Source organism: Apodemus sylvaticus, chromosome 13, assembly GCF_947179515.1.
Source record: "Apodemus sylvaticus chromosome 13, mApoSyl1.1, whole genome shotgun sequence".
NCBI lineage: Eukaryota > Metazoa > Chordata > Mammalia > Rodentia > Muridae > Apodemus > Apodemus sylvaticus.
The window spans coordinates 19,509,795-19,536,523 of NC_067484.1; the positions used below are offsets into that span (position 1 = coordinate 19,509,795).

Here is a 26,729-nt window from a genome sequence, read left to right on the forward strand (position 1 = left end):
ATAAGGAATCATTAATATTCCAAGGAGAAAGCAGAAGGAACTAAGCCACAAGTATAACAACCGCCTCAGAATACCAGGCCTGTAATCGATGGTACACCCAAATGATGCAATCATGGCTGAACCACCTTCCCACTGGCGTGAGCAGAGTCTACTCATGGAGTGAGGTGGGACCAGGGAGCACTGTCCCAGAGACTCTTTTCCACCCTGATCTCAGGAGGTAGCTACCTTTGTTGTCATGCCAGACCCTCAGTTTGCAGAGGTGGCCCAGGCTCAGCATGTCAGAAAAGTTGAAGGTGTCCGTGTTGTTCCGCTCAAACTTGTTCCAGTTGGCTGACTGCTTCAGGGCCAAGGTGCCACTGTCTCCATTTTCCCCAAAGATGATAATGAACACGTTGGCATCCGTCCCCGCCCCTGGGAAACAGACAAGGTGAGGCTCTGGGAGCTGGCATCTCTCCATAAAGCCCTCTGCTCTGGCCTTATTCCCAGACCACTTGAGGAACATAGTGACAGAATCTAGAGTCAGTGAAACTTGGGATAGAGTCAGAGAGGCCAGAAGTGGTCTGGGCCTCTTAGGTGTTGCAGAGAATCATGGAGTTGGCCTGGTCTAGCTGCTTTGAGAGGCACACATCATAGGTTTTCAGGTTAGAGTCCATGGCTCCTGAGGCCCTGTGTGCATTTTGGTTCTTGAGAAAATGAGGCAGAGAAGCACTTAGGCTGCCTTGTGATTTTCTGTGTTACTCAGAAGTTAACGAAACATACAGATGCTTGACAGAACAATTAGATTCTGACATTAATCCTGTATACTCTGTCTACCTTGCCAACGTCATTGTATCTGGTGACTACCATTGCACTGATGCTGGCAGCTATCATATTCTATTACTGATAAGAGTATAAAACTTGGGATAAACTTGTCTCAGGCTCAGTCCTGCTCAGAATGCTCATCCTGGTTAAGATTCATTTCTCATTGGCCATACTAGGTAACCTTGGCCCAGTAAGTAAACACCAGCGCTTACAACACATCCAATTCTACCCCTCTCATTCTCATTGCATGTTGAATTACTGTTAGTCTAACCACAGTCAGAGTCACATGAATGCTTGGCACAAAAATGCACCTTCCCTGGAGAGGTGCTTCATGCTCTGGCCATGGTTGAGAAGCCAGAGCTCTTGGAAGGACTCTGTGTGGAGTTTCTTTGCAGTGCACCTGTTGTTACCAATGAACTTAATTCTCTTTCTGAGAGCACACCATGAAGGAATAAAATGAGGACCTTCAAAGGATGTGGACACTGAGAACTTCGGCCAATAAAGAGGAAGGTCCACTATGAGGTGAAAAGGAAGAGGAACATTCTAGAAATGAATTCTTTCAGAGCCATCACTAATGCCTGAGATTTCCACCAGGATGGCAGACTCTTTGACAAATATCTCTGTTGAAAATGTAAGCTGTCATGACTGGCAATCTACGGTGAATGTGAATGAGTCTGCTAAATTCTTTGTGATCCCCTCACAGAGGCAGAAGTCCTGGCTGGGGGAGGGGATGTAGGAGGCATTTCCTCCTGGCGAGATGAGGGGCATCCCTCTCTTTGCTCAGAAGCCCTTCCCCTGGGCATTCTGTCAGCTCGATGGCTCTGTTTGCCTTTCTGGGCCTGACTTTGACATTTATCTGGGATGCCCCTGGAACTCTTGCTTCTATTTATATGGGCAAGGCTCCTACTCTGGCTCTCTGGAAGCATCTGGGCTACATCAGTCTTGGCCTCACCTAATGGTGCTAGCTCCACCAGAACGTCAGACTTTTGGGGTCCCTGGAGTCCCATCTCTATCCTTCATCCCCAAGCCAGAGTCACGTAGACATGACTATGAAGCTCGGTGTGTCAACGTGCACAGCACTGAGGTGAGACACAAAGAACAAAGATAGGGCCAAGCAAAGGCCGTGTCCCCGAAACTGTCCTCTCCATTTCTATGAGAGGACAGAGAAGAAGCCAGTTTCATCACTGTGAGAAAATACTTTGACTCTAAAGGATGGAGATGATTTAGCTTTAGAGGATATGTGAAGAAAATGCCCTAATCAGAAGCAAGTTTCCAGTCATGATTTATTACGGACGGCAAGGGGGAAAGAAGGCAGGTCACAACCTACCCAAGATGTCACTGGTCTTCACTGAGACTGTGTAGGATGTCCATTCCATCATCTCCTCTCCATCGATGACTGCACATATTTCACACACCAGTGTCTTCTTCCCCTTCTTTTGGGACAGCCAGTCTCCATAGTAGAACATGGTTAGGTCTCCTGTGTTCATGTTCTTTAGAAGGATCTGGAGAGAGGCCGTGTGGACATGCCTCTCTGAGATAGATACCTTAGCGCCATTTCCTCCCCGAACTCCCACCTGAGCTCCCTGATTCAGACTTGTGGGTATAGGGGAGGGCTCTGTTCATGTTCTCTGCTGAAAGTCCCATGCAACCTGGAAATTGGAAATTTATCTGAAAAGGCTTCCACAGCAAAGCAATATAGAATGGTGTAATGAGTGACAGAAAACAAAATGAATCAAGTCATTGGCAGCCTGGGAGCAGGGCACTGACATTTGCCAGGTGGCGTGAATGCAGTGTTGTCGGCTCAGTGAAAGTGTGCAATGGCTACACAGGAAGGGACAGCCTGAGGAGAATGAGGACAGATGGCCATGCGTAGATGAGGGATGGGAAGACTATTTCAGACAAGCTTGCGGGACTTGTATTATAAATTACGCCATGTTCTGCCAACTCTGAGTGTATATATTACAGTTCCCATCATCAAAGTCTTGGCGTATGACCTTATTTAAACTAGACGAGGTCACAGGTGGCCCTAAGCAGAGTGAGATGAGGAAATTTACATACAGGGACATGTGCATGTGGGGAAAGTCCTGTGTGACAGCTGATGGAGCTTGGGGACAGCCAAGGTCAGATCCTATGCTGTCTTCAGAGGCACATGGCCTGCAGACACCTTCATTCCTGTTCTTCTGTCCCCGCCCCCCAAATTCTGGAGTTTTGTGACACAGCTGCAGGAATCTGCCTCATATTGTACAAGGGGCCACCTGACACCAGAGCCAGCCGTTGGGGCATGCCCGTGGGATTGTTAGCTGTGTCATTGGTTGTCATGAAAACATAGCAAGCTGAGATGTGCACTGGGAGCCCTCTGCTCCATCATGGTGACAATGGCTACCCTCTGGTCCCTAGGGTCAGGGTCCTGCAAGGTCAGGGAGATAGGCAAATGGTATTGAGGAACACAGACACCTCCTTTCCTTGGGAGAGGCTGAGCCTCTGGCTGCGAGTGGTAGCTGGTGTGTTCTGTATGCTGTGTGCTCATAGGGGGAGGCAGAAGCCAAACAATGAGACCTCATGATTCTGCTGTTGTATGTTTCTCACCATCCCCTGCTCAGATGCCCTCAGCTTGCCTGAGAGCCCAGGGATGAGCCACAGCCTGGCTTCCTGGGGGGACTCTGGCTCCTCCAGAGAGAAGGCAGGGAGGAACAGCAACCTAGCAGTGTAATTAAGGGGCATGGGAAGACCACCACCCACACCCACCCAGCTCTCATTGCCTTAAGCCTGTTTCTCTACGAATACCTCTACATCTCTTGTCCCAGATGATGCCATCCCAAACCTTCCCCATCCCAGGCTCTTCCCACTGTGTTGTGTTCTCTGGCAGCGAGTCAGCTCTTACTAGACACAAGCAAAGTTTCATTCCCCGATTAAGTCACACCAAAGTCCATGGTCAGGACAGCTGCATTACAAGGTCACTTATAACCCAATAGCATGAAGGAGAGGTGGGCAGGGACAGAGGAAGGCCACCAGCCTCGTTACCCTCTCCAGGAACCACTCTGGCCGGCTACCCATCCCATCAATGCGGATTCGCATCTTGGTAAAGGGAGCGATGTCCAGTATCTCCATGATGAAGGTGTCATTTTGTTCCCGCTCAAACCTGGGAGGGGCATGAAGAAGGGAAGCTGGTAAGCCAGCCCTGGCCATGGACCAGGCGCTTCACGGCTTGGCAATGGCAGTTCCCCAGATGCCCATCCTTTGCTCTCTAGGTGGGATCCTGAAAGACTGGATTAAGCAGGCTTGACTGATAGACATAGCCCCGAACCAAGAGCTACTATCCTGGGTTCTAGTCCCATTTTCTGGCTCTCTACCTTTCTTTCTGGGACTGGGAGTCCTCACTTGAAATCTAGGGAGAATGATATCCACTCTGTAGTTTCACAAAGCTATCCTGGAGACCATAGATGTGAAACAAACTTTGGAGATAAAAAGAGAAGCTTTAGTGGCACTCTATGAGTGTCAAGGGCGGGGCAGGTTCTATGCCAACCAACAGTAGAAGACAGATTGACCTCATTTCACTGCATGCAAATGTACAACTGAGCACAGTGGCTCTGGATTGGTTCCTATTCCCGACAGTTGTAAAGTGGGAGCGAATGGAAGGCAATGTTGCTCTTGTGTCTTTCATTTTCCTATGCAATGGCTGCATCATCTCAGAGATGTTCTACAGGGCCACCTGCACAATGCCACCTTCAGTCCTGACTGGTTGCCCGGCTGCTGACCCATTCTATAACACTGCTGATGGGCCCTGGAGTGGCACAGGTGGTCTCAAAGAGGCAACTCTACGTGACAATTATTATGGTTCTCTGGGTACAAGACATTTTTAAAAAACAGACCACATCTGTGTGCACGAGACTGTAAGTGCCACATGGTAAGAGTGAGGGCTTCCCCGTCTTGGAGACAGTGTTAGTTCACAGGACACCTCTACCTTGACAACCTATAGGTGTGCATTTCAAGGCCATTAGCGTTCTCAAGAGGTGGGGAGCTTAGATTAGAGAGAGAATGACTGTGCTCCAGACTGTGGAGTATACAGCATCTGACAATAAGGGCCTCTTTCAAGCACCCCATAATGCCTCTATACATGTATGTGCATATGCATGTGTGTGCTGGCCTCCATCTTGGACACTTGGCCTTACTTGGGATGAGTGTCTCCTTGCACAGCCCCCATGCTGTGAAGAAGTGAAGAAAAGAATAAAAGAATCGTCTTGGAGAGATGGTGCAGAGGTTAAGAGTGCTGGCTACTTTTCCAGGATACCAGGCTCCACTCACAGGATCTACACAGCTGTTCATATCTATCTGTAACTCCAGTCTTAGGGCGTCCAACACCTGCTTTTGGCCTCCTTGGGCACTTAGGCACCCAAGTGCATGCAGATAATGTGTTCATACACAAAAATAAATAGTTTTTGTTTTCTGAGACAGAGTTTCTCTATATAGACCTGGCTGTCCTGGAACTTGCTCTGTGGACCAGGCTGGCCTTGAACTCAGAGATCTGCCTGCCTCTGCCTCCAGAGTACTGAGGTTAAAGGCATACCCCACCACATCCAGCTGGTAATTCTTTCTAGAGGAGAAAAAAATTGCTATGGGCATTGGTACTTAAGGAAGGATTCCTAGAGGAGGGAGATCTACTCTTGCTCTTGAACAAGAAAAGTTAGAAAAGAGTAATAAATGGAAGGCAGCTAGGAGGCCCATATGGGGTACAGCGGGGGAACAGAGCCAATCTGGCTGAGAACAGAGTTGGATGGACTGGGTGTGAGCAGGGTATGGGGTCAGGCTCCCTTGGGGTACCTGGCCTTCTTCTTGTCCAGCTGTACCTCTTCCGTGCTCCCGTTGATGCCGTAGAGGGTCATGAAGATATTGGAGTCAGTGCCTCCACCGACCACATCACCAGTCCACACCGTCATTTCATAAAGCACCTGTCGTGAGAGGGGTGATTTCCTGACCCCAGCCCCACCCACTAAACCACCCAACGCATCTCAGTGTCCCTAGGGAGAAGAGATGTGCTCTCCAGGTTCTGAAGCTCTGAGCTGAATCTGGCACAGCTCACTGCACATGTCTGAGGAGGTGCGCATGTCTGAGGAGGTGCGCATGTCTGAGGAGGTGCGCATGTCCGAGGAGGTGCACATGTCCGCTACAGTCACGCTGCTGGTGGGGCTTTGACAGAGACATTGCATGTGATGGGAGGCCATCACCTGTGGCCATGTGAAGGTGGGACAGTGACTCAGGAGCATCTAGAGCTCCATCTGAATCCAGGTCTGCCTTCTGGTAGCTTTTCACCGGGGACCAATGGCCCTGCCCTATCCTTGCTTCCTCTATGGAGAGATGTGGAGATACTACATGTAGACTCATGAGATACCCAGGTGACTCATAGACCATTGCTCCTGGCGCTGGGCCTTCCATGTGTATGGTAGAGCTACACAAGCGTATGGTACGGTACCATGTGTGTGATAGCCATGCAAGTATATAGTATGGCACTATTTGTGTGGTATGGTGCCAAGTATATTGTATGGCACTATGTGCGTGGTGAGGCCAGACATGTGAGGATTCTGCGTGGGCTCTGAGTGTTCCCAGCTTCCTGCCACAGACAGCTCACCCCTGACATGAGCAAGAAATGCCATGGCGGGGAGGGGGCTGAGAGTTCTGCCCCAAGCCACGTATAAAGTGGGCAATTAATTACCTGGTCATCCAGTTTCTGCTTTAGATTTGGATTGTGTTTGGAAAGGACCAGATTCCCTTTATCCGCAGGCTGTGGAGGGAGGGCGGGACTTCCTCTCCCTGAGTATCTGAGTTGAGGCCCTGTGGAGGCTCTTAAGAGATGGCCTTGTGTGGAGGGGTCACCTATGTGCAGCCTCCTGGTGTCTGGGTGTTTCTTCATCCCTTGTTAACAGATACCCACAGACCAAGTAGTAGCTCTGAGAACTGGGGTGATGTGGAGAAATGGCAAACCTGCCACATTCTGTCTCACCTGAGCAACTGCCCAGTCCTCACGGTCGTCAGGAAGTTTCAGACCATGAACCGTGTATGTTAGTTGTGATTGTGGTCATGCCCTGGTCACTGCTCCTGACAGGAGCTTTTTTGTAGTTCCTGGATTCTTCTTCTGGGCAGGACAGGGTTAGGAGTAATGCTCGAGAGCAAGGCTCACAGTGGAGCACAGGCCTTCACTGTGGACAATGGCCAGGTAGGACTGGGGGGATTGCTGGCAACAGGCAGAAACCTGTCCCTTTCTTGCTCTTATTCATACAGGCACAAAAAATAGAAAGGTCACATTGAGGTTGCTGATGACCTGGAGAGACCATCAGCTTCTGAGGCCAGGCCCTGTTAGCCCTCATGTTCTCCCTGTCCTTGTTCCTCTCTATATAGACACATGTCCTTTTACATAACTGGCGTGTTTCCAAATGAGGGAGGGAAGCAGGGTTTCTGTCACTCTAGTTGATATCCTGGGGAGACCCCAGTCTGAAGGGCCCTGCACTTTGTACAGTGGCTAGCCTGTGCTCTTTGCTCCTCGAATAGCCCAATGTGGGCCTGCATTTTCTCAGACTGAGCTAGGAGGAGCTGCAGCTGCACAGGGTGTGGTGTACATCAGGGAGTTGCTCAAAGACACACTGCGGCTGGGAAGTGGGTCAGGGCAGAAGCCCAGGACAAGCAGCAGGTTCACCCACACTATTCATCATCCACTGGCCACAGAGGGAGAAGTCTGTGCTGCAGAATGTCCCACCCCCAACTTCCCTGCTGGGGAGGGGCAGGCACATTCACAATTTCCCATGGAAGATCTTACAGTGCAGAGTACAACCCCTACCGCAGCTCCCATCACAGGACAGGCACTACTGCTTGGCCCTGACCTTGCTAGGTGTCCTGACTAAACCGAGCTGGGCTGCTGTTGGCTCCACAGATCATGAAAGAGAAAAAGAAGTACAGGGTCAGGTGACCAGGAGGCCTCTGGATCACCAACTAGATGCTTGTCTTTGGACAAGCTGCCTCTTGCCTCCTGCCTAACACTGAACTGACCTTTGAGATCATACAATATATCTCAGTTCCTGTGACCCATTAGACATTAGGCAAAGCACCTGCCTTCTTGGTTTTTCTAGATACAAAGGGTCTCACGTGTCCAGCACTGCTATACAGAGGCCCTCAGTCTCTGGAGTCCTTTGCCCTGTTGCTATGCTGTGGGTGCAGAGAGCATGCACATCTGGATAGAGCAATGATGGTGCACATCTGTGCAGAACAATGATGCTCTACATCTGGGCAGAGCAATGATGGCACACATCTGGGCAAAGCAATGATGGCACACATCTGGACAGAGCAATGATGGTGCACATCTGTGCAGAACAATGATGTTCTACATCTGGGCAGAGCAATGATGGCACACATCTGGACAGAGCAATGATGGTGCATATCTGTGCAGAACAATGATGTTCTACATCTGGGCAGAGCAATGATGGCACACATGTGGGTAAAGCAATGATGGCACACATCTGGACAGAGCAATGATGGTGTACATCTGTGCAGAACAATGATGCTCTACATCTGGGCAGAGCAATGATGGCACACATGTGGGTAAAGCAATGATGGCACACATCTGGGCAAAGCAATGATGGCACACATCTGGACAGAGCAATGATGTTGCACATCTGTGCAGAACAATGATGCTCTACATCTGGGCAGAGCAATTATGGCACACATCTGGACAGAGCTGGTACCACCCAAAGCTCTTCAGGGACAGTGAGTGATCTCATTACTTTTGGCCAAGACTGAGCACAGAACACAAAATAAAGGGAAATGTTATTTGCACATGGTATAGGAAAAGACCCAGAAGAACCCAGCCCAGAAGAACCAGGAGACTTCCCCAATGTCACACAGCAGCAGACCAAAAGAGAACAGTCTTCTGGCTTGAGATAAGTAAGTCTAACTATCTTTCCAGGCTAGTTTCCGTCAGTATCTAGTGATGACTCTCCTATCCCCTTCACCCTCATCTTCCCTGTGTCTTCCACGTTCAGGCCGCACACACATACCTTCTTCCCAATGTTCACAACCATGGCATCCAGGAGGTCAAAGACGCGGGAGGTGACACCATCGCCTCGGTCCTTGGCAAGCCAACAGTTGCAGCGTAATGTGTACTTGGTACCCTGGGTAGGCACCGCCAGGCACAGCTCCTCCACCAGCCAGCAGCTCTCAGGGGAGGCTCCATCATGGCCCAGCTGTGAGGCACACCATCCCTGTGAGGATCTTGGCTGAGCTGAGAGAAAAACCTTCCCTGCTTAGTGTCCTCTCTCTGCCGTGTGCTCTCAGCCCCAACCTTTCCTCCCAATATGCTGGATGCTCGATGGCCAGAGGACCTTCCACAGAGGGGAGATGATTTTGGTGATTCTGACCTCCTCACATGAGCTCTTTAAAAGAGACTGTGGGTGTTGGGGATGGAAGAAGTCAGAGACATTCAAAGCGAGAGACCCTGTCTCCTACTGGCCTGATTGAAGGACATGGTAAGTGTCATAGAACTGACAGGAACTGAAGGCCTCACTCCTACAACCACAAGAGACTTGGTCTGGCCAACAGCTAGCAGTCTTGGAGAGGAACAGAGGCCTAGTCACACCTTGAGAAGTCCCAGCCAGACTCCTGACCCAGGGCAGCAGATGTACCTGAATTGCTTTCAGTTACTAATTTGATGGTAACTTGTCACACAACAACGAGAAAATGAGTACACAGGGTATCTATCTCTACTGAATGGGCAGAAGTGGGAAACCTGAGGTAACCTGACCCACTGATGGTGGAGGCTGGAGATCTGCCTCTAATTCAGAAGGGCTCCAGGTTATTGCTCTGTCTGTCCACAGTTTCCCACTCCTACATGTTGACCAGTTTGTTTTCACTCCCCAGGGAGAGTCAACATCATGGGGACCCCCCAGGGCCAGCACCTCTATTTTCTTGATGAGGCCCACATCCAAGCCACCAACGTAGAACTCCTCCACAGAGCCACAGCTGAAGCCTCGCTTCCCCTGCGGATAGTCCAGCCAGATGCGGTTGGTCTGCTCATCGTCTTCCCCAATGAGCACGACAAAGGCGCGGCTGTCAGTGGCTGCGTCCTTGTGTTTCCCGGTGGTCACTGACACATAGTAAGGAATCACTGCAAGAGATTGTGGAGTTTGACTTTACAACTGGCCAGCTAGGCAAAGATGCTGGGTTGGGAACTTGTAATGACCTTGGAAAGGCCCTGGAGGGTCTGTCCCTTCCTTGCTTCCTCAGAGACCAAGCACCAAAAAGCCTTCTACAAGCTCACAGTGGTGCCTGTCTGCTCTACAGGGATGATTTAGTTCATAGCATCCAATTGGAAGACTAAAGAGAGTGTCCTTGTGTCTCTTAGAGTGTCAGGCTTCTGAAAACCTCCTTGGCCAGTTATCTTCCTTGAATTTTTCTCTCCTGGGCAAGGAAGAATAGCACAACATCTCACCAGGTCTGGGGCTTCCATTCCCACATTTCTAACAACTGTTGAGAAGGAAGGTCTGGCAGAAAACAGAAACTCAGGTCAAAGTGTATTGTAGCTGTAATTCAGTGGAGGGAAATCCTAGGGGCATCCATCTGTAAGCCAAACTAGATTCATTTGTTCAGTAAAAAAACTTGGTCAGGCCACATAGCTTAGACTCTAGATGCTCACTAAGAATTCATTTTCCTTCCTATTAGGGGTGGCCCTGATAGGTAAGCCAGTGATTGCTGGGTGGGATTTGGAGGGTAATTGTTTTAAGGGTCTGACTCTCCTGGAAGGAGTGCCCTATTCATTCATTCTGCTTGGGATGTGGATGTGTGGCCGGTGTTTCAGCTCTTGTGACCTTGGTGGCCTTTAGGGTAGCGGCTTTTTATAGGGTTTCTAGAGGGAGCAGCTTGCCAGGCCGCCTAGAGCTGTTGAATTCGATCTTGGCCTTTGAATTTTTTATGCACTAGAAAAATGCTGAAGTTGTTTAGACCACGGTCTCCAGGTCGCTGTCATTTGCAGTTAGAAATGAATAAATCAAGAACCCTTCTCCTGGCTTGTCATCCCAGCTGACAGGAGTCAGTGCCCTGCTGCAGAAGGCCTAGGTTATGCCATCTGTATCTCTCTGAGAGTGATCCAGAGCAGCCTCTCCTGGCTGGCGTCACCGGCAGGGCACTCTGTGCTGGCAGCTGTTTAACTCCCCTGGCCGCCCCACAGGCGATCACAGGCCTTAGTTAAGGACACTTTGTGGGTCCTGTCATTTTTCACATACTGAGAAGGTTAGCGTGTGGACAGAGCATCTATCTCTGTGACCTCATAGACCTATGTCGTGCTGTCCCGGAGGGTGACATCGCACTGGTCACGCTCTTAAATCTAAGAAGATAGAACTTTTACATGCCAAAAAATTAACATAGAACTGCCTTATCTCAGAGATATAATTGGTAAAATGGATTTCTCAAGGACACTGCTTCATGCAGAAAGCAAACACAAAGGCCATGGGACTGACGTATCCAAAGCTGGCTTTAGTGTCAAAACCACAAATAGATTTTAAGTCCCCAATTGAACAGCTAGGGGTCTCTCTCCTGCACTGAGGAATATACTACGTTAGACTTTGGGTACGAGATGCACGAGAGAGTCCCACTGTTAGATCTGCTTTCTGCTGGGTTGTCCCCAGTCCCATGGCCAGAACTCACGGTCTGAGAGTCAGGATGAGGGCAGAGATTAGGATAATATCCTTCTGGTGGATTAAGGAGATCATTGCTACAACTGGATCCATTGCTTCATCTGTAGGGGACTTCTCTCTGCCTGGTCACAGGGCTGTTGTGTGTGTAAACACCACAAAGTATGAAGCTTTAGGCCCGCTTTACCAGCAGCAGTGGGGCTACAGCAACAGCCTGGCTAAGAACAGCTTAAAGCCGCTTTCCTGTGCCTGTTCACTTTCTAATCTGCTCACCAGGGCCATCCTGAACATAGTCAACCATGGGTCCTGTCACTGTGTCGATGTCCACGTCTGCCATCTTGGAACTCAGGGCGATCTCCCAGAAGTCAGCCGGGCTGCTGCAGTTGCTACTGCGGTCTCCAGTGTACTCCTGTAAGGAAAAGCACAGCTGGGGCTCATTGCAGTGCGGGCATCTTCTGCCCCACGGATCTCCCCTGAGTATAAAGATACCTACAGACTACGGCTGCATGGAGGGCCCAGTATCCCCTTGTGGTACCTTCTCGTAGAAGAGCCTCTCCAGCCGCCCATCCTCCTTCTTCAGGGACAGCCAGCGCCCGCACAGGAATAGGAACTCGTCCTCGTTGGTGTCATTCCAGATCTCCACCTTCTCCACATACCAGTCGGCACACCATTTGGTGTTGTCATGACGGAGCTTGATTTTGTAGATGACACCCAGGTCAGCGGCCTCGATGATGAAGGTGTCGGCCTGGAGGTCCAAATACGACAGCTTGGCGGGGACCTCATTTTAAGCCCTTGAGCCCTGTTTCCTACATTCCTAGTTTGAATGGACATATTCCCAGCTGGAGATCCCTTCTAGGACTGAATCCCAAAGACCAGTGTTTAGTGTCCAAGTTCAAGACTCGCTTCCTCGCTAGCCTCGTGTAGCCTGCTCGAGGGCTACACGTTTTTTGAGACAGGGTTTTTTGTTTAGCCCTGACTGTCCTGGAACTCACTCTGTAGACCAGCCTGGCCTCAAACTCAGAAATCCACCTGCCTCTGTCTCCCAAGTGCTGGGATTAAAGGCATGCGCCACCACTGCCCGGCTAGGCTGCCTCTGTGTAAAGGAGGATCTTAGCGTGCACTCTTGTTTGCAGCTTGCTAGCTCTCACAGAGGGAAATCAGAAGCCATCTGGGGCCTGGCCCCTTTGGGGATAGCAGAGTGATTTGGGGACAACATTCTCTGTTACAGAGATGAGCCAGCCCCATCTCCATTTAAGTATCTTGGTGTAGGAAGATTTCCCCTGCATCCCACTGAATACCAAAGGCCAGATGAGAAATGTTAGCCACTTCTGTGGCTTTTGGGTAAAAGGGAAAAACTCCATCACAGCAGCACTGTGTGGTGCTTCTGTGGCGCATGAACACAAGTATTGAGAAAACACCTGGAAAGCTGAAGAGGGTGTGGCTATCCTTTAAAAGTGCTCAGTGGCCTGCTGGGGTTGTGGCAGGCAGGTTGTGTAGGGCGGGTCCTGAAAGTCTGCCAATGACCATGGCAGATGTAGGTGATGTCCATGACCTGTGTGCCCCTGGGGAGCAGGGATCGAGATAAGGTAGTGTTCTGTTAGCACTGGGTGGGCTGGTTTGGTTCTATACACAGGCAGATGAGGAAGGACTGACAGTGATGGAGGATTCTTATGGGGAGACTCTTTCAGACTAGGCAACCAATTGGATGTAGTCAGGGAGAGGTTGGTGGTAAGAAAGATGGCATCAAGAATGACTCCTGACCCCCAGAGCAGGTGGCTAAAGAAATGGAAGCTTCAGAATCCTCAGCAACTGGCTCAGGAATTCACAGTTGGTGACTAGAGCTCAAGAATTCACAGTTAGGGGCCGGGCGGTGGTGGCATACACCTTTAATCCCAGCACTTGGGAGGCAAAGGCAGGCGGATTTCTGAGTTTGAGGCCAGCCTGGTCTACAGAGTAAGTTCCAGGACAGCCAGGACTACACAGAGAAACCCTGTCTCAAAAACAAAACAAAACAAAACAAAACAAAACAAAACAAAACAAAACAACAACAACAAAAAAGAATTCACAGTTAGTGACTAGACCTCAGGAATTCAGTTAGTGACTAGACCTCAGGAATTCAGTTAGTGACTAGGCCTCAGGAATTCAATTAGTGAGACTAGGCCTCAGGAATTCAGTTAGTGAGACTAGGCCTCAGGAATTCACAGTTAGTGACTAGGCCTGATGCGGCTTCAGCTCTTGTGGGGCAACAAAACCAGAGGCTGAGCATGGTGGCCCATGCCTGTGGTTCCACAACTGGGGTAGTAGAGGCAGGAGAACTGTCACGAGTTCCAGGTCAGCTCAAGTCACATAGGGAGTTCTGGGTCAACCCGGGCAAGAGAGTAAGGCCCTATCTCAAAAGGCCCCAACAGAACAAAACAAAAATCAAATGAACCAGCAAAAACTCTAAACAACAAAACTAGAAGAAACAAAGAAAACATGATAGGGCAGACGTCTTATAGCGGGATGTGTGTGTGTGTGTGTGTGTGTGTGTGTGTGTATCTGTGTGTGTTCTGAACTTAGAGAATAGATTGTATCATTTTATTTATATATTCAATCATTTATTCTCTGTATTTGTTGAGCACCTATTATTTGCCAGGCTCTGGCATGGACAAACGTTTAACCATCAGCCACTCGAGGCACACTATTATTATGCCAGTGCATTGTCCAGATGTCAATAGCAGGCATCCATGGCAGGTGGGGGCAAGGGAGCTCTCCTAAGCCTCAACATGGCTAGCAAAGTAGGCACAGTTGGGTATCTCGAGGTTTAATTCAGCTGGCTTTCACAGTCACTTGAAACTATTTTATAAGACACAGAGATATTAAGTAAATTGCCCAAGATTATATAACCAATTAGTATTAGAACCAGTGTCTAATTCAGGCGATCTGAGCCCAGTATCTGGGTACTTAACATAACACATCCCTGGTCTAGAGCCAGGGACATCACAGGAATCCATTTTGATCTACTTTTCCAAAATGAAAAGAGCAAGATAAGTCCTCTTCTAAGCACTATTCCTGGGCAGTGAACAACTTCATCTCTTCTGCTGTGTGTGTGTGTGTGTGTGTGTGTGTGTGTGTTTGTGTGTGTGAGAGAGAGAGAGACAGAGAGACAGAGAGACAGACAGAGACAGAGACACAGAGAAAGACAGAGAGATAGAGATAGAGACTTGTAAATTATCTTCCCTGGTATGCTGGTTTATATTTCCTCTTAGGGTTTATGTCTTATATTTCCTCTACTTGATCCAGAAGCAGGGAAGTGAAGTTAAAGACTGATGGACTCTATCCAGATGATTAGTAATCTGAGACATGCCTTCTGAGGACCCAGCAGTCAGGTTGGGGCTCCTTCTTTGAGCCTGGCACATGGGGTCACCAGACATTACAGATCCACTTACAGGACACCTGCTGCTTGTCCCACAGCTAATTCCTTCCTCACCAGCAGGTGGTTCAGTATAAAAAGGCCTGTCTGGCTGAGTTAGGCTCTTGGGACATGCATGGATGCACACACACACACACACACACACACACACACACACACACACACACACCAGCTGGATCAATGCCACCGCTCTTCTCTTCGGAGATCCCCTGGCCCGTGGAGTTTCAGGCAGACTTAGGAACATGGAGAGGAAGGAAAGGGACTGGGGATGGACTGAAGGGTGGGGCAGCACACAGGGGAGGCAGGAGCTGTGCAGGGAGAGCCGTTCAGAGTGGAAAGTCTTGGCTGGACTTTGTCCTTCTTGTAAACCAAAGTCTATCAGAGCTGGAAGTGCTGCACGTGCTGACTGGCCTCAGGCCTTTCGAGCCTTTTTTATAGTCATAGAACCTTGGTAGAGAGCATGCTTGGCCCTCAATAGACAGGCCAGGTCAAGGTGAGTCTACCTGGTGAGTGCTCCCCGGTATTATTAATATTGTTCTTGAGGGCCTCAGCTCTGCACAACACACTCAGCCAATTTATATTTGCTTCCTCATCCTTGCGACAGGGAAACCAAAGTCAGCAAAGTTGAATCAGATGAGGAACTGGAGGCAGAGCCAGGCTTCCAGGCCCCCAGTCTAGTCTTTTTCGGGCTAGCCCCTGCGACTTTGTGGCCTCCACAATCTCATGAACAAACCACCCTCACTGAGCTGGCTTTCTGGAAAGATCATTCCCACAATCTAGAGCTCTGGCCCAACTTCCACTTGGCTGGAGGAGGAGACAGTCTGTGCTTACATAGGAAAAGCAATGTCAAAAGCCCACAGGAGGATGTGCCTCACCCCAGAGAATTCCAAAAGAGATGGCGTTCAGTGCGTCTCTCCTACCGTTCCTTTCTCAAACTTGTTGGTGCGGTTCTCTGATTTGCCAAGGTACCGCTCCCCCGTGTCCCCGAGGTCTCCGTAGATGGTGATATAGACCTTGGCATCTGTCCCTGCCCCAGGAACATTCCCTGTGAAGATCTGCACCGAGTACAGCACAACTGCCCATCAAGTTGGACAGACAGACAGACAGACAGACAGAAGAGAAGGGTAGAAGCTCATTAGCTTGAGGGAACAGGGTTGGTTAGCATACAAAGGTCTGTCTACTCCATGCCCTGAAGCTGCTATATTTTCCTTCTGCTGCTTGGCTATGCATGGTCAGCTGCACCCTGTGTGTGGGCTTCAGTCAGATGTCACCCATCAGATCTGGACTTAGGAGGCTCTCAGAGAACCAAAAGATGGAGGCTTTTGGAGTGCCCCCTAACCCATTCACCCATTCAAGTTAGTCCAAGGAGATTGCTCTAAGTATGTCTTCACTACAGCCGTTGAGCCTTAGTGATGATAATCATCCTTCCTTCTTTTGATTTGTTCTTCAGCCCACTGGTACCACTCACATTGCCCCATTATTCCCAGGGAAGCTTTTCCTCCTAACCACAGAAACTGAGAACTTCTCCTTTGTTCCCATGGTGCCTGGGACGGGGCCCAAGTATCAGGGTGACTAGTATAGGAAGATCCTGGGGGTATGGAAATGAGTGTGGTCTGGGCTGTGCTCTGCTGCTGTGACTCAGCAAGGAAGAATGTGACAGCCGTCTCCCCAGCTTCCAAGCAAGTCCTCTATGTGTGTCTACGGATGCTAGGCTCTGCCCCCTGTACCCCTTTGCCATGGGAAATCCAAGCAAACAGGATGGGAAGGAAGCTTTTAGGAGGGTGCATGGGAAATGGGAGGGCGGAAGGTTCCCGAGTGCGGTTCTTCGCCACCCAGAGAAATGCCCAAGTGTTGGCATGGACACAGAACGCAAGAGCACTGCATGGCAGGGAGCTGGGGTGGCATGGTGCCTATCCTGGACTAAGGGCCATTCCTGTGAACCCCGGAGACTGACAAGACTTAGGAGGTGGTTCCGTTGTCTACAGTGACTGAGAAGGGCTTTGCCCCCAAGCCCTGTAAGTGGCCCAAGGCCACGGCTAACTCAGTGTAACAAATCAGTGTGCTGTGGGTAGCCTGCACCCCCATGGTTCCTGATAAGTCTTCTTTTCCACTGTATTACACAGCATCATGCTTCTTTCTGGCTTTCTTGGGTCCCTCACCTTCTACACAGCCTATGGCTGCTAAGCCCGTTAGCACCACCTTGACCCTTCTGTTCTCATTTTGTACAACCTGCCTTTGTCTTCCTTGACCTCCTGAGTCTATATCTTCAACCCATGTCCCTGTGCTTCCACTCCTGTCACTTACTGGCTACCTCCACTGGGACTAGGGCCCAGGATCACAAACTCACACATCTAAGTGGAACTTGATCCCTTCTGCATCCTTTACCTTCTCTAAACCCACCCTTCCCCTCCCTGACTTCATAGCTCATTCTCCCTCATTTTCCCAAGCTCCTTGTTGTTTCATGAGACTTGATGGTTAGATGTGTGTCCCCTGATACAGACAAGATTTGGGGGTCAGTCCATCCTGCTTGGCACAGAAGCAGCCAGGACCTCAGTAATTGATAATGAAATTGTTGCTTAAAAGAGGCAGCATTACCCAAGTCTGTCAGGCCAACACCAACGTGGGGTAACATTAGCAATCTTGTCACAGTTTAGACACAACAGTTGATGACTGCCCTCTCCCTGCCACCCCCAAAACTCCTGGCAGGATTGGAGCCTGTTCCACATGTGAAATTATCACAGGTGGGTGGACCTGTCAGAAACGCCTCTTCTAGGCGCCCTTGTCCCAGACTGAGATGAATGATCTTCTAACACCCCCACTCCACCTCCTGCTGCTTTCTCTGGTCCTTTGGTAATTAAGAAAACCGATTCAGCTTCTTGGTGCTGAGCAAGGCGGGGATGCAGGATCCAGCTATTTCTGGATCCTCCTCTCTCCCGTTCCACCCTGGCCACAGCTTGTCGGGGAAGAGGTGTTTCCTTAGAAACCTCAGAGTGGGTTCTGTGGAGTACAGTTTATACAGAACATCCCGAGAGTGGTGTTGAAAACTGCAGCCTGAGGTGTCCATCTGTGGTCCAAACAGAAAAAAAAAAAAGATACATTTCCCTGACTGAATAGCAAAGAAAATTTGAAGAAAGGAAAGTGGGGAGAGAGAGAGAGAGAGATATGACTCAGGTTAAAGGAAGGCAGGGGCTGTCACTGTTTTACATAAAGAGGAAAACATGTTCATCCCTTGCCTTTTTTTTTTTTCTCATGAGCAGAAAGATCTGTGTCCTGTCCCCACCAGCTTCATAAGAGAATACTGAGAGTTTTACTGGAATCCTGGGTTTTACTCCAGTTTTTCCAAAACGATAGCACCATAAGTTTGGGTTGGTTTTCCAAGTCTTGGAGCTTCTATGATCTGTGTAGACTGCCCTGTTGGGCACTTTTGTATATTTTCAGTGGTAGAATCTTTTATAGGTGGTAACATTGATTACCAAAGAGTTAAAAGCTTACTCAGAGCTGAGTAGCTGGGAGTGTTATCCATGCAGTAAAGAAAGAACACATGTGTGCACATACACACATGTGTCCCAGTGTAGTGAGAAGAAAAGGCTGGGGAACGAAACTTTAATGCCAGCAGGCACAGAGAGGACTTACATTAAGCAGACTATTTAAGGAGCTAGGAGGATAAGCAGAGTATGATGATGTCACTGAGACTAAAGGAAGGAAGAAGCAGGAGAAGTGGGTGGTCAGGATGATCCAAGTCTTGTAGAGAAATGACAGCCGTGGAGGACAGTGACTAGCTGATGCAGGAAACAATGCCCGGCATCCTCGGACAAATCCAGACCCTGGACCTAGCCCCCAGAGGTAGGCCTTGCCAGGAGATTCTACCTTGTTTTCCTTCTTAAAAGCAAATCCTTTACAGGACAGGGTTGTGAACTGGGTGCTCATATGTTAGGCAAACACTCTCCCACTGTGCTGTGCTCCAGCCTAGACTGTCCAGTAAGAACAGAGAGGGCCATACCACACCAACTAGAGACTAAATGGGCTGCGCAGCAGAAAGCCAGGGGCAGGGTAATCCAGGCAGTGTGTGACCTGTTGGGATGCATCACACTATAGAAGTAGACCCAGAGATTTGAGTACAAAGGTTGCAGGGAAACAGGCCAGAATCTGAAGACTGGCCTGCCATCTTCCAGGTGTGTGAATTTGGCAAGTTATGTAACTTCTGTGAGCCTCAGTTGCCCAGTGATAGCATAGACTGTCCTCCTATGTGAGGAGGCTCAACCTAGCAGGAACCAGTGCTCCGCTGTGGTCCTGGGACTTCCTGTGCAGCAAAGGCCACTTCCCCTGCCCCACCCCAACACACACACTTACTGTCCAGAGGCTCCTCCACTTCCTTGTAGACCTGTCTTAAGGATCCATCTTTCATGTACTTCTCAGTAAAGATGTCATAAGGGACCAGTTCTCGGATGGTCTTCTTGTCGTCCTCAGAGGTGGCAAGCCATCGATCACAGGGGAAAGTCAAGGTTTCTGTCCCCTGGGGTGAGGAGGAAAGAGGACAATTAGTCTGTAAGGTGGGGGTAGGGGGAGACCGCTCAGACCAGTGAGTCCCCAGTGTGATGAAGCTCATGGGAGCCAAAGACAAAGAAGGCGTTGCCTCGCAGTTTGAAGTCAGGGACCCTTTCTACCCTGATTTCAGAAGATGTAGCCTTAGAGATTCACACAACCACAGGAGGAGGAGTTAGTTAGCTTTATGAAGGCTGCACTTCCTGGGTCACATTTAAAAATCAATATCCACTGGGCAGTGGTGGTGTATGCCTTTAATCCCAGCACTTGGGAGGCAGAGGCAGGTGGATTTCTGAGTTTGAGGCCAGCCTGGTCTACAGAGTGAGTTTTAGGACAGCCAGAGATACACAGAGAAACCCTGTCTTGAAAAACCAAAAAATAAAATAAAATAAAATAAAATAAAATAAAATAAAATAAAAATCAATATCTGAATCCTATCCTGAAAGCTTGGGGGGGGGGCAGTAGGTGAAGAGGGGTCTCTGCATTTTTAAATCCATGTCAATGACAGTTCACTGTCTCCTAATATTTCTCCTAGTGTTTTCCAAGTTGTTCAGGTTAAATTTTCCTTGGAGTTGACCCTGGGCAAGGACATGCTGCACACTCACTGGTCCTGTCGCTTTGAGGCAGACACATAGACCAGAGTAGATGGCCTTGACCAGCGGTTCTCAATCTTCCCAATGTTGTGACCCTTAAATACGGTTTCTCATGTTGTGGTGAAATTATTTCTGTTGCTACTTCATAACTGTAATCTTGCAGCTGTTACAACTCATAATGTAAAGATCTGATTGACAGGTCACAATATCTGTATGTGACCCCTGTAAGACGGTCATCCCACCCCACAGGAATTGAGACCCACAGGTTGAGATCCACTAGCCAGACCCCTTCCGTGGATCACTGGAAGACTCTGCGTTGGCCCTGAGTTAGTTAACACACCCCAGAGACTGAAGTAGCCGGCAAGCCAGTATGCTGTGAACCAAATCTGGGAAAGACTGTCTCCAACTTACGTCTTTCTCAGGGAGGAGTCTGCGGATGTCCACGTGGGAGCAGTGCCACCCGGGGTTTATGCCTGTGTTGTCATGGCCAATCCGAATCTTTTCTATGATCTCACCCACGTCTTCTAACTTCAGAAAGGAAAGAAGGCACCGCGTGTTAGTAGCGAGGCTTCGGCCATCTTGTGCTTCCATACTCAGATCCCTCTGAACTTCTGGGTGTTATTCGTTCTCCACCCACCTCTCCTGAGCAAGGCCCTCCTCTGCGCATGACAAGCCAATGCTTCCTTCCTTCATCTGCACATACTTGGTCCTGATTCAGGCACTCGTGTCTTTCAGGGGTGTCTGACTCTTCCCAGAGCCATTACCTTTCCCATCCTTCATTACTCAATGCCACAGTACCGCAATCTCTGAGGACTGAGTTGGGTCTCAGAAGAGGGGATCTGGTGTAGCCTGTGCTCCTGTCTGGCTAGTCAGACGACGTTCGGATCTTCCAATTCTTAAAAGCCCCTCCACTTCTATAATTATTTTTCTCTACTCCTACAGATTCTATTCCCCCCAAAATTACAGAAAATGGTGTCTTAGTCAGCCAAAACCAGGACCAGGGCTGAGGCAGCCCATTGAGATTGTGACTAGGCCAAAAACCACAGCATAGCGCTCTCTCTCTCTCTCTCTCTCTCTCTCTCTCTCTCTCTCTCTGTGTCTCTGTCTCTGTCTCTCTCAAGATGTATTTATTTTATGTATATGAGTACACCATTGCTCTCTTCAGACACACCAGAAGAGGCCATCAGATCCCATTACAGATGGTTGTAGGCCACCGTGTGGTTGTGCTCTTAACCACTGAGACATCTCTCCAGCCAGCATAGCTCTCTTTATCACCTATTCTTTAGCTCTAAGTCCCTGGCCAAGCACCTTACTGCTACTCCATAGATAGACAAGGATGTGGCAGCTGCCATGACCTTGCTGTCCTCCCTAGATGCTCCACTACCTGTCACCTTCTTTGAAGCAGAGAACAGAATCCACGGCCACAGTGGTCCTTAGAGACCTTGCAAGCCCAGAGGACTAAGAGTAATTAATCAAAGATCAGTGCTTCCAGGTGATGTAAGGACTGTAGAGACTTTTAATGGATCTTATGATTACTTGTCTAAGAAGCACAGATGCCCCCAAATGAAGGCTGTGATCTACATCTCAGCTGATCACCCCACCATCTGAAGTGGCCAGACAATAAAGGGTCCCCAGAGCATCTTCCACCTAGAGGCTTCTATTTCCTTCCTTGTCCCTTTTGAGGTTTGGGACACGTGGCTTCAACAGCACTTCTGTAAATTCAGTCCTACTGCAAGCAGTTAGTTACTTATATCAGGGATCATCTTGTCTGCGGCATCATAGACAGCAAAGAGGCCTTCAGAAGACTGCTGGTCAGGGGTGCTGGCCCTCATAGATGGGCTCAGCAGACATAGGCATCAGAAAAGATCCTGGCACTCACCTTTGGGAGGGGTGAAGACATTGTTCAAGAAGGCTCTGGATCTGAACTGCTGGGACCCTAACTCACTGAGTGTGATGGTTTGTATATGATTGGGTGGGGGACTGGCACTATTAGGAGGTGTAGTCTTGTTGGAGTAGGTGTGTCACTGTGGGCATGGGCTTTAAGGCCCTCATCCTAGCAGCCTTCAGAACAAGAGGTGGAACTCTCAGCTCCTCCATGTCCATGTATGCCTGGATGCTGCCATGCTCCTTCCTTGTTGATAATGGACTGAACCTCTGAACCTGTACGTCAGCCCCAATTGAATGTCTTCCTTATAAAAGTTGCCTTGGTCATGGTTTCTGTTCAGAGCAGTAAAACTCAAACTAGGACAGTAGTTAGTGCCAGGGACTGGGATATTGCTGTGATAGGCCTGACCATGCTTTTGTTTGGAAGAATGTGAATTTTGGGACTTTGGATTTGGAAAGCGGTGGAATGCTTTAAATGGGGTTTAATAGGCTATCCTAGTAGGAAAATGGAAGACTTTGTTGCTGACAGTGATTTGAACTGTGCAGACCCAGCCTAAGAGGCTTTAGTGGAGAGGAGTTTCAGTCCATGGCCTAGATACTGTTTTGTAGTATTTTGAAGAATGTGGCTGCTTTCTGCTCTTGTCTGAAGAGTCTACCTGAGGCTAATGTAAAGAGATTTATATCAATTGCACTGACAAAGAAAGTCTCAAAAAAAGTCCACCAGAGACTTTGTTTTCTGGTTAAGTCTCATGAGGATCATTTTGAATAATCATAGCAAGTTTAGAAAGGAAAAATATGAAATACCTGGTTCGAGTATTAAAGGGGCACCAGGAGGTGAGATGGAGCTGAATCCTACGCTCTAGGAGGTAACAGATTAAGGGAATGTGACTTTGGGGCAAGATCTCACCCAGCTAAGTTTAGGTCCAGGAATGGTGGTACACACCTATAATCCCAGGAGACAAAGCCTTGCAGATCCCTGAGTTCAAGGCCAATCTACAGAGCAAGTTTCAGGACAGCCAACCTTAGGCAGTGAAGGAGTTGAAAAACAGGAAGCTGGTAGGATAATAATGGGGGATCATGTTCCGGCCACCAGAAGCAGAAGAACTCAGCAGCTTTGGCCACGTGGCTCTGCGTTAGAGTCCAGAATAGAAGGGACTGCTGGGATAATTGATGCTGTTTAGATGGAGCTAAGAAATTAGCTGTGATTAAGAAGAGACCAACATCACTGAGGTGAAATCTTCTGAAAAACGTTTTCTTGGAGCACAAAGAAGCTATGTTCCAGAGATAGCTAAGGTTGTACCTCATGCTGCTGCTGTACTTGGTAATGTGTAAGGGTCACTCAGATGGTACTGGTTTTGAAGGCGTCATGAACTGCAGCTGAGGCTTGGCTTTGTGAGAGGCCATGGAAGGCCATTGGTGAAGGTGTAGCTTCAGTTGCAGTTGATAGCCCAGTACTGAAGAGGTCATGCAAAGGATTTGAGGCTTGGCACCATGAAGAGAGCCCATGAAAGGCTATTGGTGAAGTCTAGTTGCAGGGGAAGACCCCAGTGTATTGGAGATGCCAGTACCATGGGATGATCATCAAGAACAGCAGCAGCAGTAGAGTGGATCAACCTAAGCTTAGAGTGCTGCAGAGGGCTGATCTGGAGAAGTGATACCAACCCTTTGGAGGAGTCCAGAAGATAACGTGCGAATCTCAGACAATGAAACAAGAATCTGTAACAATGAAGTTGCCTTGGAGACCCAAGATTTTTGAGATGCCAGAGCCATATGATATCTGCTGAGGAAAGCTGCTAACAGGGAGTAGAACCAGCCCAGGAGAAGTAAGTTTGTTGCAGTCAACAAAGATTAAAAAGGAGTTGGAGATCTAGAGACCACTTTGACATCAGACATGAAGATGCAGAGTTTGGAGTTTGCCCAGCTGGTTTCCTGTCTTGCTTTGGGGATTACAGTTAAGTGATTGGATGAATCTCAGATAAGACTTTGATCTTTGGACTCTTAACATTGTTGAGACTGCTGTAGACTATGGGGACTAAATGTACTTTTTATTATGCTATGGGTAGACATGGCCCTCATAGACTCATGTGTTTCAACAAGCCTATGGGGGCAAGGGAGTGGAATGTGATAGTTTGTAAATGCTCAGCCCAGAGAGTGGCACTATTAGGAGGAGTAGTCTTGTTGGAGTAGGAATGTCAATGTGGATGTGGGTTTTAACACCCGTATCCTAGTTGCCTGGAACCCAGTCTTCTGCTAACTGCCTTCAGAACAAGAGGTGGAACTCTCAGCTCCTCCAGGTCCATGTATGACTGGACACTGCCATATTCCCGCCTTAATGATAATCGACTGAACCTCTGAACCTGTAAGGCAGCCCCAATTAAATGTCTTCCTTGTAAGAGTTGCCTTGGTCATGGTTTCTGTTCACAGCAGTAAAATCCAAACTAAGACACTGAGTAGTGCTACCTTAGTATGTTTCAAACCTTTCTTGATCTGGGTGCTTATGTGTGATATGGGATTGTGCTACTGCCACCCTCTTGGGACTGTCATGAGGAGTATGGCTTGGTCCTTACTGAGTGTTTACAACAGGGCTGACATTTCAGATGAACTCAGGAGTCTGAACTTTCAATGTTCTTCTTCCGGCTGACCCCTCTGGGTAGACCACAGAGAGGGGGAGCAGTTTGCTAATAGGTAATCCAGAGTGAGGATAGGGAGGTGAGCTGTGGAATGAGTGATAGACTGAGGATTCACCAGAGGAAAGTAGAGAGGTAGAAGATGCAGGCAGGAAAGACAAGCTAGGAGGCAAAGCCCTTTCATTTGTCCAAGCTCCCTCACTCTCTGAAGACCCAGACAGTTGACAAAGAACAAATTGCAAATTAACTGGCAAATTATAGCTGCCTGCTACCAATGGAAACCTCACTGAAGAAAGTCCTCAGAAGTCCTGTTGAGGTGTAACCTGGGCACTAATTTCATCATTCTCTGGGATACACCCACCATATCATCTCATGCAGAAAGATGTAGACTGTGTAGATGACTGAATCAGCCCTGAGTTTCTCCATGGCAGACCTCCCGCCAAAGCTACCTGCTCCCAGAGGGATTGGGGAAGGAGCTAAATTCTCAGAACAGCAGCTGGCTAAGGGTAAGAACAAGCTAGACATTTTGTTTCCCACTGAAATACAAAGACATGTCACTACTGGTCCTCATTACATGGGGAATTGAGGCTTCCAAGGTTCCTAGCTCCTCTTGCAGGCTGGCTTCACCCCTACCCTCTTCCTAAGTTCCACCATGCTCATCCTGTGCTCTCGAGCTCCATGTCATGTCTGTTGCTACCCCTGGCCCATTGGGCATGCTGTTCACCTCCCAGGAGCGCCTCTCCTCCTTGTGCTGAGAGTGCCTGCTCCCATGTATGGCTTTAAGTCATCTCCACCAGGACCCTTTCCTTCTCTGAACACCAATGGCCAGCTCAATGCACTTCGAGCCTACCACAGAGTGTAAGAACACACATGCCAAAGCCAGTTGCCCTAGGTTTGATTCTGGCTCCCCTGCATGCTAGTTTTGTGGTGTGGGGAAAGCTAACTAACTTTACTGTGCCTCAGTTCCTCTTTACCCAGGGCCAGCACAGTGCAGAATTGTTACAAGGGTGCAGTGAGCATAGATAAATCCCATATGTTAGGGCCTCTGAACCATAGGGCCAGTGATGGTGACAAGCACTAGATTTCCTATCTTGTGTGAAGGACTGGGCTCCCCAGCTAAACAACAAAGCTCCTCGCAGGCAGAGTCTGGGCTCCTCTGCTGTGTCTCCTGCCCAAGCTATCTCACAGAAGAGGACAGCTCGTGGGAATTCCAAGGTGCTGGAACCCACACCCCCAGTAAACATCAGATGTCGGAACCCTTGCCCAGACCTGACAGGAGATGTGAGACATATAGCAGTTGTAGCTTGAAAGCCAATCAGGAGACACAACCCCTCACAATCTCCTATGAGAGATTTGCACCATCCAGACCCCAGCTCCTACCTGCCTAGAAGCTGGGCTACCTCATGGTAGAAGCAGGAAGATATCCATCCTGTTGGTATTCCTGTTTCCCCCGGTTCTGGTCATCACCTTTAATCCTGACAACTTGTCCTTAAAAGGCCTGGCTAGCTCTACCATCCTCCTGGCTGGCTGGGGATTAGCTATGTGTGGCCCATCTAGCTGAAGAGCTATTCCAATTCCGCCCCTCTGTGGCAGTGCAAGGACCAGGTACCTCCACAATGAAGCGGGAGGCCGACTTCCTCTCGAAGAACAGCTTCTGTTCCCTCTTGTTGGTGCACAGGAACTTCTGTCGGGTGCACACAGCATCGCAGCCGTAGATGACTATGAAGATGTTGGCATCTGTTCCGGCAGCGAAGACATCACTGGTGTAGAGGGTGATCTCATAAGGGACAACTGAGAGGGATGACAGAGGGCAAGGCCGGTGGGGGGGGGGGGGCAGGAAGAAAACAGGAGATGTCGTAGGTGAGGTCATTATAACCTCAGTGGCCTTTTATGGGGAACTTCTTATGTCCGGAGACAGCCCCGGATCCTCCTCCAGACAGTGGCAGACAGTGGATTTACTATGGCAGACTGAAGATATATGAAGGTTATGGAATTTGAAAAGCTCAAGCCCAAATCTTGGACTTAACTTGAGGATCGATCAGTGTGGCCTGGACAAGTTAGTTAAGAGCCTTTGTTTCCATTAAAGTACACCCTCTATGAGGCTTAGCCATGCTCTGTAACCGGGAGCTTTGGATTTCAGAGGCAAACTGCCAATCAGGAGAGCAGTCTACAGTGTTGTCTCACCCTGTACCTCGCTCTCAGC

The 26,729-nt window shown here is 49.0% G+C and overlaps 1 protein-coding gene across 3 annotated transcripts in view; it reads right to left on the minus strand.

Annotated features, from left to right (window-relative positions):
• The window catches only part of Loxhd1 (lipoxygenase homology PLAT domains 1), a 168,216-nt gene that overhangs the window by 29,067 nt on the left and 112,420 nt on the right, over positions 1–26,729 (minus strand). For 2 of the 3 annotated variants that reach the window (XM_052155668.1, XM_052155665.1), the window contains 12 exons: positions 26,136–26,317; positions 20,427–20,543; positions 19,231–19,393; positions 15,801–15,955; positions 12,004–12,213; positions 11,742–11,877; positions 9,738–9,946; positions 8,841–9,026; positions 5,620–5,747; positions 3,823–3,940; positions 2,129–2,303; positions 226–411 (listed from right to left, as the gene is read on the minus strand). In XM_052155668.1, the coding sequence (XP_052011628.1) occupies positions 226–411; positions 2,129–2,303; positions 3,823–3,940; positions 5,620–5,747; positions 8,841–9,026; positions 9,738–9,946; positions 11,742–11,877; positions 12,004–12,213; positions 15,801–15,955; positions 19,231–19,393; positions 20,427–20,543; positions 26,136–26,317 (1,965 nt within the window). The remainder of the gene's footprint in view (positions 1–225; positions 412–2,128; positions 2,304–3,822; positions 3,941–5,619; positions 5,748–8,840; positions 9,027–9,737; positions 9,947–11,741; positions 11,878–12,003; positions 12,214–15,800; positions 15,956–19,230; positions 19,394–20,426; positions 20,544–26,135; positions 26,318–26,729) is intronic. The other variant, XM_052155666.1, reaches the window with a different exon arrangement.